The sequence below is a fragment of the Haliotis rufescens genome, unplaced genomic scaffold, assembly GCF_023055435.1.
Source record: "Haliotis rufescens isolate VD_foot unplaced genomic scaffold, xgHalRufe1.0.p SCAF_34, whole genome shotgun sequence".
NCBI classification, from domain to species: Eukaryota; Metazoa; Mollusca; class Gastropoda; order Lepetellida; family Haliotidae; genus Haliotis; species Haliotis rufescens.
This window is the reverse complement of record NW_025964046.1, coordinates 4,404,572-4,418,066: the sequence shown is the minus strand read 5'-3', so window position 1 is coordinate 4,418,066 and position 13,495 is coordinate 4,404,572. Positions and strand designations below refer to the sequence as shown.

Genomic DNA, 13,495 nt, shown 5'->3' with positions numbered 1-13,495 from the left:
GGGTTCAGATCCCCAGCAACCCATGCTTGCCGTAAAAAGCAATTTTGCTTATGGTAAGAGTCGACTAACGGGATCGGGTGATCAGGCTTGCTGACCTGCTTGATTCATATCATCGTATCCCAATTGCCTAGATCAATACTCGTGATGTCAATCACTAGATTGTCTAGTCCAGGCTCTATTACTTACAGACCGCCGTCATATAGCTGGAATATTGCTGAGTGCGGCGTAAAACAACAAACCAAACCAAACCAAACATGTATTTTGTATTTTATACACCTGCACCTGCAAAACTTTGAGATACAAGATCTTATGTTTGCGGCGTTAAACAACAAACAAATAAAGAATGGACAATCATGCTGCAACGTCGAATGAATCATCAATTTTGATAAAGACAACTCTGACGAAAAGACGTGGTCGAATTGCGTTGTTTTTTACTGCAGGTGCCCGTGGGCATTATTGGCACAGCATTGCTTAGATTGCCGGACACCGGAGATTATTTCGTAGATACACTAAACATTAGTTTCTTAGAAACAAGCAGCCAAAGGCGCAGATTATTTTACCAGATAAACCTGACGTGAGAGGTGTACTGACATACATAGCCCCGTACCTGCTAGCGATTTCTCACAGTACTGACTTGAGCTGAAAGAGGGACTACCGTCTATACTGTAGACGAAAAAGCAAGTGACGGGTTAAAGGTAGGAAGAATACTGGGCAATTGCATAGTTAGATTTTTTAATGCGTCGATTATTATATTTCCTTCAAACACGTTCGTTTTGCTGGAATAAATAAGCGCGTCGAATAATATATTTCCTTCAAACACCTTGGTTTTGCTGGAACAAATAAGCGAACGTGTAAAACAGACATGGCATGTTTTCAGAATATCGTGACAGTTTATGCAGGAATGTTTGAGAATATATCTGAGAATATATCCCAGTGGGTTGATAGCCATGCACAGTCTTTTGATTTTCTGTTGTGTCGTTTTGTGTATCCGAGAAAGAACAACAATATTAATACAAGAAAAATGTAATTACAAGGACACGAGTGGGTGGTTCACATGGATTTATAGAGGTGAACCTGTTGAATGTGTTCATCACCGTGGGTTGATGTGCTTTCCCATGGGTGGTTGGTCCACATGGATTAATAGAGTAGGTGAACCTGTTGAATGTGTTCATCACCGTGGGTTGATGTGCTTTCCCATGGGTGGTTGGTCCACATGGATTAATAGAGTAGGTGAACCTCTTGAATGTGTTCATCACCGTGGCTTGATGTGCTTTCCCATGGTTGGGTGGTCCACACAGGTTAATAGAGTAGGAGAACCTGTTGAATGTCTTCATCACCGTGGGTTGATGTGCTTCCCCGTGGGTGGGTGGTCCACATGGATTAATAGAGTAGGAGAACCTGTTGAATGTCTTCATCACCCTGGGTTGATGTGCTTTCCCATGGGTGGGTGGTCCACATGTATTAATTGAGTAGGAGAACCTGTTGAATGTGTTCATCACCGTGGGTTGATGTGCTTTCCCATGGGTGGGTGGTCCACATGGATTAATAGAGTAGGTGAACTTGTTGAATGTGTTCATCACCGTGGGTTGATGTGCTTTCCCATGGGTGGGTGGTCCACATGTATTAATTGAGTAGGAGAACCTGTTGAATGTGTTCATCACCGTGGGTTGATGTGCTTTCCCATGGGTGGGTGGTCCACATGTATTAATTGAGTAGGAGAACCTGTTGAATGTGTTCATCACCCTGGGTTGATGTGCTTCCCCGTGGGTGGGTGGTCCACATGGATTAATAGAATAGGAGAACCTGTTGAATGTCTTCATCACCCTGGGTTGATGTGCTTTCCCATGGGTGGGTGGTCCACATGTATTAATTGAGTAGGAGAACCTGTTGAATGTGTTCATCACCGTGGGTTGATGTGCTTTCCCATGGGTGGGTGGTCCACATGGATTAATAGAGTAGGTGAACTTGTTGAATGTGTTCATCACCGTGGGTTGATGTGCTTTCCCATGGGTGGGTGGTCCACATGTATTAATTGAGTAGGAGAACCTGTTGAATGTGTTCATCACCGTGGGTTGATGTGCTTTCCCATGGGTGGGTGGTCCACATGTATTAATTGAGTAGGAGAACCTGTTGAATGTGTTCATCACCCTGGGTTGATGTGCTTCCCCGTGGGTGGGTGGTCCACATGGATTAAAAGAGTAGGAGAACTTGTTGAATGTGTTCATCACCGTGGGTTGATGTGCTTTCCCATGGGTGGGTGGTCCACATGGATTAATAGAGTAGGTGAACTTGTTGAATGTGTTCATCACCCTGGGTTGATGTGCTTCCCCGTGGGTGGGTGGTTTACATGGATTAATAGAGTAGGTGAACTTGTTGAATGTGTTCATCACCGTGGGTTGATGTGCTTTCCCATGGGTGGGTTGTCCACATGGGCCCGGGAGAAATAGAGAAGGTGAACCTGTTGAATGTCTTCATCACCTAGGGTGAATGTGCTTCCCCATGGGTGGATGGTCCCCCCCCCCCCTTCCCACCCTTCTGTTTCACTCACCATATTCAAAACACTGCTATTTGGCCATGACGTTTAGCTAAAGCTTCAGATATAAAGATGGTCTGATATTGTTCAATAATGGTAAAATATTAAATTATACAGCCGGAATTGTAAACTGGAGATTTTTTTTAATATGAAAATGATTTTGTTGCTTTGGGGAACGGAAGGATATGTAGGATCGCTTTCAAAGTTGGCGTCCCACAGTCGTACCAATGCTGCTGCATGAAGTAGGTTCGAATATCTGATCAACGCGATGATGACACTTGCTATTTCGCCAAAATGCGACGTGGTGCAGAGTTGTGTCCCTTTCACTAACCAGAATCCTATGATCGTGGGATCGAGTCCACGTTTCACACTGATTAAAATTGATGGATTGTCAGGACCATATGCGTTCTTGGGGCGTGCCATTCAATAGTAGACCCTTATGCTTCTACCATGTCAGAGTGGGCCCTCAACCACCTATGCTGGTTGCTGAAGGCGACTGAATCGGCCCGGCGGTTATCTACCAAAACGTTTACGTGCCAAAACTTCTCTTTCTACACATAGTTAAATGATAGGATAAGTTAAAACATAGTTAAAATAACAACCCAAGAGGATTAATTAGGATGTGGTGTCTCCTTGGGCAAGTGACAAAATGTGCGTCTGTTCACCCAGCAGTGAGTGGGTACCCGGTGGGATGAGATATCAATGTTTGTTAATCTTCTAGCGCCTCACAGGCAGCTTGGGTTGTATACTCCCCAGTGAGAAGAGAATGATCCAGTGACCCGGGTAATAATAGCTCTTTAATCATGACTCTGAGTGGTGTGCAACTATGCGCAATATATAAATAGCCTATTATTATTATCATCATCATCATCATCATCATCATCGTTGTTATTATTATTATTATTATTATTATTATCATTGTAACTACAACATCTAAGGGCTTACATATGTACATGTAAGTCAGAGAAGTATATATAGAGAAAATAAGTTGGAGAAGGGTATAAATGAAAAATAAATTTGAGAAAGGTATAGAATGATACATGGAGAACTAACGTGGAGAAGAGTAGAAAATGTTTTTTTGAAATAAAAGAGGATTACAAGTACAGGTATAAAATCTACAACATTCTTATTGTTATTTCTTTTGGGCTATTCCATTCCACTAATAGGTTATATGCAGTCAGCACTACGTTGACTGGGCCATGATCATTGCTGTTTTAGTCTGTCACAGATATGGCATGTAGCAGTTTTGGCATGTAGCAGCCTTGGCATGTAGCAATTTTGGCATATAGATGACAGTGTGACCTGGTGACGCGAATAATTGTTACCAATATCAAACACTGGTGTGTTACTTGAGTATTCACAGGAATCGTTGTTACCAATATCAAACAACGGCGTGATACTTGAGTATTCACAGGAATCGTTGTTACCAATAACAAACACCGGTGTGTTACTTGAGTATTCACATGAATCGTTCTTACCAATATCAAACACTGGTGTGTTACTTCAGTATTCACAGGAATCGTTGTTACCAATATCAAACACCGGCGTGTTACTTGAGTATTCAAAGGAATCGTTCTTACCAATATCAAACACCGGCGTGTTACTTGAGTATTCACAGGAATCGTTGTTATAAATATCAAACACCGGTGTGTTACTTGAGTATTCACAGGAATCGTTGTTACCAATATCAAACACCGGCGTGTTACTTGAGTATTCACAGGAATCGTTCTTACCAATATCAAACACTGGTGTGTTACTTGAGTATTCACAGGAATCGTTGTTATAAATATCAAACACCGGCGTGTTACTTGAGTATTCACAGGAATCGTTCTTACCAATATCAAACACCGGCGTGTTACTTCAGTATTCACAGGAATCGTTGTTACCAATATCAAACACCGGTGTGTTACTTGAGTATTCACAGGAATCGTTGTTACCAATATCAAACACCGGTGTGTTACTTGAGTATTCACAGGAATCGTTGTTACCAATATCAAACACCGGTGTGTTACTTCAGTATTCACAGGAATCGTTGTTATAAATATCAAACACTGGCGTGTTACTTGAGTATTCACAGGAATCGTTGTTACCAATATCAAACACCGGTGTGTTACTTGAGTATTCACAGGAATCGTTGTTACCAATATCAAACACCAGCGTGTTACTTGAGTATTCACAGGAATCGTTGTTACCAATATCAAACACCGGTGTGTTACTTGAGTATTCACAGGAATCGTTGTTATAAGTATCAAACACTGGTGTGTTACTTGAGTATTCACAGGAATCGTTGTTACCAATATCAAACACCGGTGTGTTACTTGAGTATTCACAGGAATCGTTGTTACCAATATCAAACACCAGTGTATTACTTGAGTATTCTCAGGAATCGTTGTTATAAATATCAAACACTGGTGTGTTACTTCAGTATTCACAGGAATCGTTGTTACCAATATCAAACACCGGTGTGTTACTTGAGTATTCACAGGAATCGTTGTTACCAATATCAAACACCGGTGTGTTACTTGAGTATTCACAGGAATCTATGTTACCAATATCAAACACTGGTGTGTTACTTCAGTATTCACAGGAATCGTTGTTACCAATATCAAACACCGGTGTGTTACTTCAGTATTCACAGGAATCGTTGTTACCAATATCAAACACTGGTGTGTTACTTCAGTATTCACAGGAATCGTTGTTACCAATATGAAACACCGGTGTGTTACTTGAGTATTCACAGGAATCGTTGTTACCAATATCAAACACTGGTGTGTTACTTGAGTATTCACAGGAATCGTTGTTACCAATATCAAACACCGTTGTGTTACTTCAGTATTCACAGGAATCGTTGTTATCAATATCAAACACTGGTGTGTTACTTCAGTATTCACAGGAATCGTTGTTACCAATATCAAACACTGGTGTGTTACTTGAGTATTCACAGGAATCGTTGTTATAAATATCAAACACTGGCGTGTTACTTGAGTATTCACAGGAATCGTTGTTACCAATATCAAACACTGGCGTGTTACTTGAGTATTCACAGGAATCGTTGTTACCAATATCAAACACCGGCGTGTTACTTAAGTATTCACAAGAATCGTTGTTACCAATATCAAACACCGGTGTGTTACTTGAGTATTCACAGGAATCGTTGTTACCAATATCAAACACCGGTGTGTTACTTGAGTATTCACAGGAATCGTTGTTACCAATATCAATCACCGGTGTGTTACTTGAGTATTCACAGGAATCGTTGTTACCAATATCAAATACCGGTGTGTTACTTGAGTATTCACAGGCGCCGTCATAGATGGAAAAAAGCTTAGTGCAGCGATATACAGGTAACGACGAAAACAAACTCCATTATTGTTGGTAACCTGCGTCACTTCAGGCTCTTCTTCCGACATTTAGCGCCCTCTGCGTAAAATAACGCACTCATTTTTGCTTGCAGAATACGCCATGGATTTCGTGTGGTATTTAACGCCTCTCCTGCTCCTGTCCCCGACTGTCACAGATGCCAGTAAGTATTTAAGTTTTGTCTTTAACATACCGGGGGCACGGGTGGCCCAGTCGTCTAAGGCGCCGCGATTCGCTGTGCAGAGTTGCGTCCCATGGGCACGCCAGAAATCTATGATTGTGGGTTCGAATCCCGGTTCGCCCCGATTATGTTTCTAGGTTTGTCAGCACCATACCCGTGCTCGTGGGTTTCACCAAAGTGGTAAACGTCTGAGACCTGCATCACTTCGGGCTTTCCTCCCACATTAAGCTGACACGCCGTGATATAACTCGAATACTGTTAAAAGCGGCGTTAAACCCAACTCACTCACTCACTCTTTAACATACCAGTGGACGAAAGTATTAAAGGCAAGAATAATGAAAAAGTGGTTTTTCGATATTGTTGGGGATATCAATTTTCGAATTTTATTCATTTCCGAGAGAGAAAAAAACCATAACATTCTCACAAAGTATTTAGATGTACAAATGAAAGAGCTGAAGCACACGCTCCGTAATCGGCTTCCAAAACAAACCTGTTTTCCGCGTTTATCTAAACTGACGGCCAAAAGAAACGCTACCAACGATGTTTCAAGGATAAAATATGACCAACACAATTTGAAGCAGCAATAACAATTGTATTGTAGAAATTCATCATTCAGAACAGTAAAATGCGAATTTACTAATTCAACAACAAAGTCCTTGATCCCCAACAGGGACATTTCTTGACAAGGGGTCATTCGTCCAGTATTCGATCAACAACATTGGTTACAACTTTAAGGTGACGACGGCCCAGATCGTTCAATACGGATATGACCTCCATGAGCGGCAATGAATCTTCGAATGCGGCGTCGAACTGAGTAGACATGCGTCCTCACATCGACTGCAGGTATCCGATTCCATTCCTCACGGAGGGCAACGATCAACGCTTGTCTCGTGAAGGGAGGATGTTGACGTTTCCGAAGACGACGCCCCAGCTGGTCCCAGAGATGTTCTACGGGTGACAGATCTGGTGATGGAGCTGGCCACGGCAGGACAGTGACGTTGTTGGCGTTGAGGAAGTCTCTAGTAATACGGGCTTTATGGGGTGTGGCGTTATCTTGTTGGAACACCGTCCGTTGTTGACGCTGGATGAAAGGAAGAACCACTGGCCGTAAGATATTGTCAATGTAGCGTTGTGCTGTCAGATTGCCTTCGATGCTGACAAGTTCTCGTCCCCGCAAATGCCGCCCCAGACCATTCACCACGTCGTCGATAACTCGCGTCCGCCTATCAGGTTTGAAGAGTTGGAACCTGCTCTCGTCACTAAACAGCACTCGCCGCCATTCCCTTTGTTGCCATCGCTGAGTTTGCCTGCACCACGTCAATCTGGCACGTCGATGTTGACGGGTCAAGGTCATGCCCTTGAAAGGGCGATAAGCCCGGAGACCATAATGTCGTAGTCGTCTGGTCACTGTTTGTCTGCTGACCGGATGTCCTAAGCTGTTGGCAGCTGATGACGTCACAGTAAGAAATCTGTTCCTCAGATAAAGTACCCGTAAAAAGCGTTCATCCTGCGGGGTCGTGATGGTCTGCCACTCCGTGGTCTGTCTGCGGTTCTGCCAGTCTGTCGGAGACGTGCGACCAGTCTGGTAATGGTCATCTTGGAGCAGTTCATGTTAATGGCAACCTCTCTCTGTGTCGCTCCCATCTGCTGCATACCTATGGCTTTCTCCCTCTGGACAGCGGTCAGTCTTGGCATGTTCGTTGGTGTTAATCATCGCAACCATTGATAGGGAACAGATCCGTGCGTAATTTATACCCGGACATTGCACGATAATTTTGGAAAGAATGTTTTAAAAAATTGCTGAAAAACACCAATATCTCCCAAAATCCGCAAAGCACGTTCAAAGAACGACAGAGAACATGAAGGCTGTATTCGTGAAATGTGTTCTTTACTGTTTTTGAACAGGTTGGCATCTTTGTTTCAAAGTGGCAAATCAGTTAATGTTGGTAACGTTTCTTTTGGCCCTCAGTTTGTCTTGTGATTTTTAGCCGGTATTCATATACTGTTTCCGCTATTTCTGTCTATCCTTTAAAACTAACAACATTGCATACATTTTTTAATGTGACAAACGACCTTTGATCGTGACATGGTAAATAATAAAAAAATTAATTAATAATCGGACACTATCGTTTTATTAATAACATCCTGTTTGAGGAATAACACACCGGTTGGCCTCGAACCTATCCCTATGATTTTACGCCGCTTTTAGCAATATTCCAGCAATATCACGGCGGGGGACACCAGAAATGGGCTTCACACATTGTTCCCATGTCGGGAATCGAACCCGGGTCTTCGGCGTGACGAGCGAACGCTTTTACCACTTGGCTACCCGACCGCCCCCCTTTGGACTAACTGGGATTAAAGTTAATGCTTATATAAAACAAAACAAATTTTCTAAAGGAAAAAATTAATAACTTTGTTTTTAGCAACACACTCTTTGAGGACATCTAGCATACTAGGAATAATATACTGAGTCAAATTAAAAACTTCACATTAATCTCAAAGTAATCACATATATGATATACAACGGACAAATGTATCAGAGAAGGTAATTTTTAATCATTAATGTCCAAAGAAGGATTTTAATTAACGGTGGTAACCATAATTTGTTCCAAGCACCTACGGTATTCGGTAATAAAATCAACAGTTTAAATCATAAGTCCCAAGCTCGAGAATCTTTTGTTAATGACTGCTAACAATTATGGATGAAAACACGTGCGGTATTATGACCACGTGACCAGTTGCACGTGAAAAACCACTTTTGCCACTATAGTGCTGTGTACATGATTTTGATCGATTCACCTGCACACAAACGGCTGTTATCTGAAGACAATACGTGGCCATTACTGTTCAAATACACAATAAGGGCCAACAATGATAACTGGTCAAAATGTTAAAATTTTAGGATTGTGAAGTTTTTAATTTGGTTCAGTATATATTGAGTTGGGGGTTGGCAAAACAAGATGATGTTTTTTCCTTTATTCTCTCAAACATTTGCTTTTAATTTCAACCCCAACAGTCTCACTCACTCCTAGCTATGCCATTTGTTTTCAGTGTGTATTACAAGCTGCGCAGGTAGATCAACCAACGACGGCATGCGCTACCCCGACTGCGACCACTGCGACTACTATATCCGGTGTGAGGCAAGCGGGATGGAGAGAAAAAGATGTCCACTGACTCTCACCTTCAATGCCGATGCTAGAAACTGCGACTACCCAGCGAATGCTAAGTGTGGGTAAGCTTATGTGAAAAACAATGTTGTTTCCTGCCGCAACAAGGGCGGTCGGGTAGCCTAGTGGTTACAGCGTTCGCTCGTCACGCCGAAGACCCGGGTTTGATTCCCGACATGAGTACAATGTGTGAAGCCCATTTCTGGTGCCCCGTCGTGATATTGTTGGAATATTGCTAAAAGCGGCGTAAAACCCCACTCACTCACTCATCCCGCAACAAGCAATCTGCTAGCTATGTGACGGCTGATCAGTGTGTCCAGGCTTGGCTAGGAAATTCAGCCGTCGTTGTCATAAGCAAACGATCAACTCCTGAGAGGTAGATTGACACACGATCAGATTAACCTAGGGTTCCTTGAATTTGAGTGAGTATGGTTTTACGCTGCTTTAATTAATATTCCATCAATATCACGATGGACACCAGAAATGGGCTTCCCACATTGTACCCATGTTGGGAATCGAACCCGGGTCTTCGGCGTGAGGAGCGAACGCTTTAACCACTAGGCTACCTCGCCACCCTGAGATTTGAAAACAAATGCTTATTCAGGATGAAAACAAATCAGGTACGTTTATGGACATTGCACACAGGTTAACGATGTTATCGATCTTCTATTAACGCAACTACTTAATTCTCAAGGGCAACATCAGCGACAACATCAGCAACAACAACGTCACCTACCACAACGTCACCAACAACAACGTCACCTACCACAACGTCACCAACAACAACGTCACCTACCACAACGTCACCTACCACAACATCAGCAACATTAACAGCGGAAGCAGCTCCAGGTGATTTGTTACAGATAATATAAGGAGACTGATATTTCTGATGCATATATTATGACAATGCAATTTGTTTCTAAAATATTGCGATACTTTGCACCCAGTTTTCAGTGCCGTTAGACCTCACTGTATGGGGCGACTGGTCCAAACCTCATTCAAACATCAACGTAAACGTTTGTTTTCTGTTAAGAGACGGGGGCACGGGTGGCCCAGTCGTCTAAGGCACCGCAATTCGCTGTGCAGAGTTGCGTCCCTTGGGCACGCCAGAAACCTATGATTGTGGGTTCGAATCCCGGTTCGCCCCGATTATGTTTCTAGGTTTGTCAGCACCATACCCGTGCTCGTGGGTTTCACCGAAGTGGTAAACGTCTGAGACCTGCATCACTTCGGGCTTTCCTCCCACATTAAGCTGACACGCCGTACTATAACTGGAATAATGTTAAAAGCGGCGTTAAACACAACTCACTCACTTACTCACTGATCTCGGTTAGAATTGGTCCCGGTAATCTCTGTTGGTAGTACGTGGCGATACTTTCTCATTACAGTAAACTACGGTTATAACGAACACGCTTATAACGAACTGACGGATATAACGAACTGACTGTTTTGGTCCCGACTTTTTGCTGTAGTTATGTTGTATATATGCTTATAAAGAACTACGGTTATAACGAACTACGGTTATAACGAACTAAAATTAGTGGTCCCTTTGAAATGGTTATAACCGTAGTTTACTGTATATATATCAATCACTTGACTGTCAGAACCAATTATTTACAGGCCGCCGTCGCATAGCTGGAATATTGCAGGATGTAGCAAATCAAATACAAAAATGTCCTCTGTGAAAATATAACTTTGTGTTGGATCTTAGTGCGATTCGGGGCGAGTAGTTCCACAGTGATTCCCTGATCAGTGTGTGTCTTGGAGTCAAACAGGCCAATGACTTATACCAGACAATCTTCATATCTGTTTTCTGGGTTACAGGGGCGGTCGGGTAGCCTAGTGGTTAAAGCGTTCGCTCGTCACGCTGAAGACTCGGGTTCGATTCCCGACATGGGTACAATGTGTGAAGCCGTGATATTGCTGGAATATTACTAAAAGCGGCGTAAAACCATACTCACTCACTTTCGGTTACAGAATGCAGGAACAACTGTAATGGCGTGGTCGGAATTCGCATGTTTGCTGACTGTAGATTCTGTCGAGACTTTCGGACCTGCATTGGTACCATCGAAATTGTCCACACCTGTAGCAGTGGCCTTGCGTTCAGTCACGTGACCGGAAACTGCCTTCATGTAGACCAAGTGAATTGTGGGTGAGTCACGTTTAAACAGGTTTTTGGTCGGTCCGCGTGCGAAAGGGTCATGACGTGACGTGAAGGTTTAAAGAACGAACAAGATCAGAGTCAAGGGTATTTGTTGAACCTCAACATCTACTTGACAAAATTAACATAGTGGCCAATGTAACAGGTAACAACATCTAGGAAAATAGTGGGTTCGAATCCCAGATGAATCTTTGTTACCTGTCAGGGACAGGTTGCCCGGTGAGACCCGTGAAGATTCCGGGGTAGAATAGGTCTTCAGCAACCCATGCTTGCCGTAAAAGGTGACTATGCTTGTCGTAAAAGGCGACTAACGGGATCGGGTGGTCAGGCTCGCTGACTTGGTTGATGCATGTCATCGATCCCAATTGCGTGGATCGATGCTCATGATATCAATCACTGGATTGTCTGGTCCAGACTCGATTATTTTAAAGACCGCCGTCATATAGCTGGAATATTGCTGAGTGCGGCGTTAAACAACAAACCAACAACAACAAACGGAACGGTGAATGCACAGTCTTCTGGTGTCCGGCATATAGCTTGGGTTGTGTTCCCCACATAGAAAGGGATGCCAACCTATCTGTTGACATAGGTCAAACGTCTTGATCATGTGCTGGTTTGTGGAATCTATTGCATAAATACTACTTAAACAATAATCTTTATTATTATCCTCTCCCAGAAAGAAACGCAGAACCGTTTGAAGTACTTGACGGGCATTTAGAAGTTGTGAGAAGCCATCCATGAACACAGACAATGCTATCTACCTACCCAGTGTTCGCTCCACTGTGCTAAAACCACATCAGACGCGTGAAGATCCGGGGTAGAATAGGTCTTCAGCAACCCATGCTTGCCGTAAAAGGCGACTAACGGAATCGGGTGGTCACCCTCGCTGACTAGGTTGATGCATGTCATCGATCCCAAATGCGTGGATCGATGCTTATGATGTCAATCACCGAATTGTCTGGTCCAGACTCGATTAGTTACCGACCGCAGTCATATAGCTGGAATATTGCTGAGTGCAGCATTAAACAACAAACAAATATAACCGCATCATCTACCACAATGAACATCTTGAGTACCTTGTTGTCTGTGTCACGACAGCCAAATCCTTGTCACCGCTGACCGCCTCCGTGGTCTAATGGTAGAGCGTCCGCCCGGAGAGCGGAATGTCCGGGGTTCGATCCCCGACCGCGTCATACCAAAAGACGTTAAAAGAATGTACTTGTTGTTACCCTGTCTGGCGCTCGGCATTAAGGGGCTAAAACAAGGACTGGTCGGCTCGGAGTCAGTATACTGTGTCTGAGTGGGGTATTCATGTTAAACTGCGGCATGGTATCTCAGTGAACTAGCACTATAAATCGGCATCAGTCCGGACTAGTACAAGCAGCCACACACACACATACACGTGCATGCACGTCGCTATATAAGTGCAATCCCAATTTCACCTCACCTCACCTCACCTCACCTCACCTAAAAAGTGTCATGTGTGCATAACCGATTGCACTTAAATGAATATTGTTTCTTTCACCAAACTGTCTTCAACATTATTAAAATATGCAATGGGTCCTCTATATACTACGGATGTATACATACTTGGTATACATTGTAGGATGGTGTGCCATTTGATTCTGAAATATTCACTTTGGGTGTGGTGTTCACAAATTTCTAAAACATGTCGCCCAAACGCCAACTTAAGCGTTCACACATAGAAACTATGGAAAACGAACAGGCTGTACAAATTTGTCATGTGGTTTTGCAATTGTGAACGAACATATCTATGCCACGAATCGACTCTGCAACACGCAATATCGCCATAGGCCGACTTCAAGCAGTAGGGTCTCTGACACCAGTTGCTCGCCGTCTAAATGTCAACCAAAAATTATAATTTCACGTCTCGTTGTTCGATTTCAACATTCTGGGTCAACCACTGACCGTCCACCTTCCGGCTGATCACGTGACAGTAGACACGCCCACGATCGGTACATCCGGGTGATCGGACCGTCACGGCTCATCACACAGCTACCAACGTGCCAGGGCCTAGATTTTCGAAACGATCTTAGCTAAGATAAATCTTAACAACTTACGTTCAAAGA

The 13,495-nt window shown here is 43.3% G+C and overlaps 1 protein-coding gene across 1 annotated transcript; it reads left to right on the top strand.

The window, feature by feature from the left end:
• The first annotated feature begins 586 nt into the window (after positions 1-586).
• LOC124115339 (salivary glue protein Sgs-3-like) lies at positions 587-10,116 on the top strand. The gene is made up of 4 exons (XM_048380926.1): positions 587-695; positions 5,988-6,056; positions 9,129-9,309; positions 9,939-10,116. Exons 2-4 carry the CDS (start codon positions 5,996-5,998, stop codon positions 10,114-10,116), a joined length of 420 nt encoding a protein of 139 aa, XP_048236883.1. The 5' UTR covers positions 587-695; positions 5,988-5,995.
• The last annotated feature ends 3,379 nt before the right edge of the window (positions 10,117-13,495 follow it).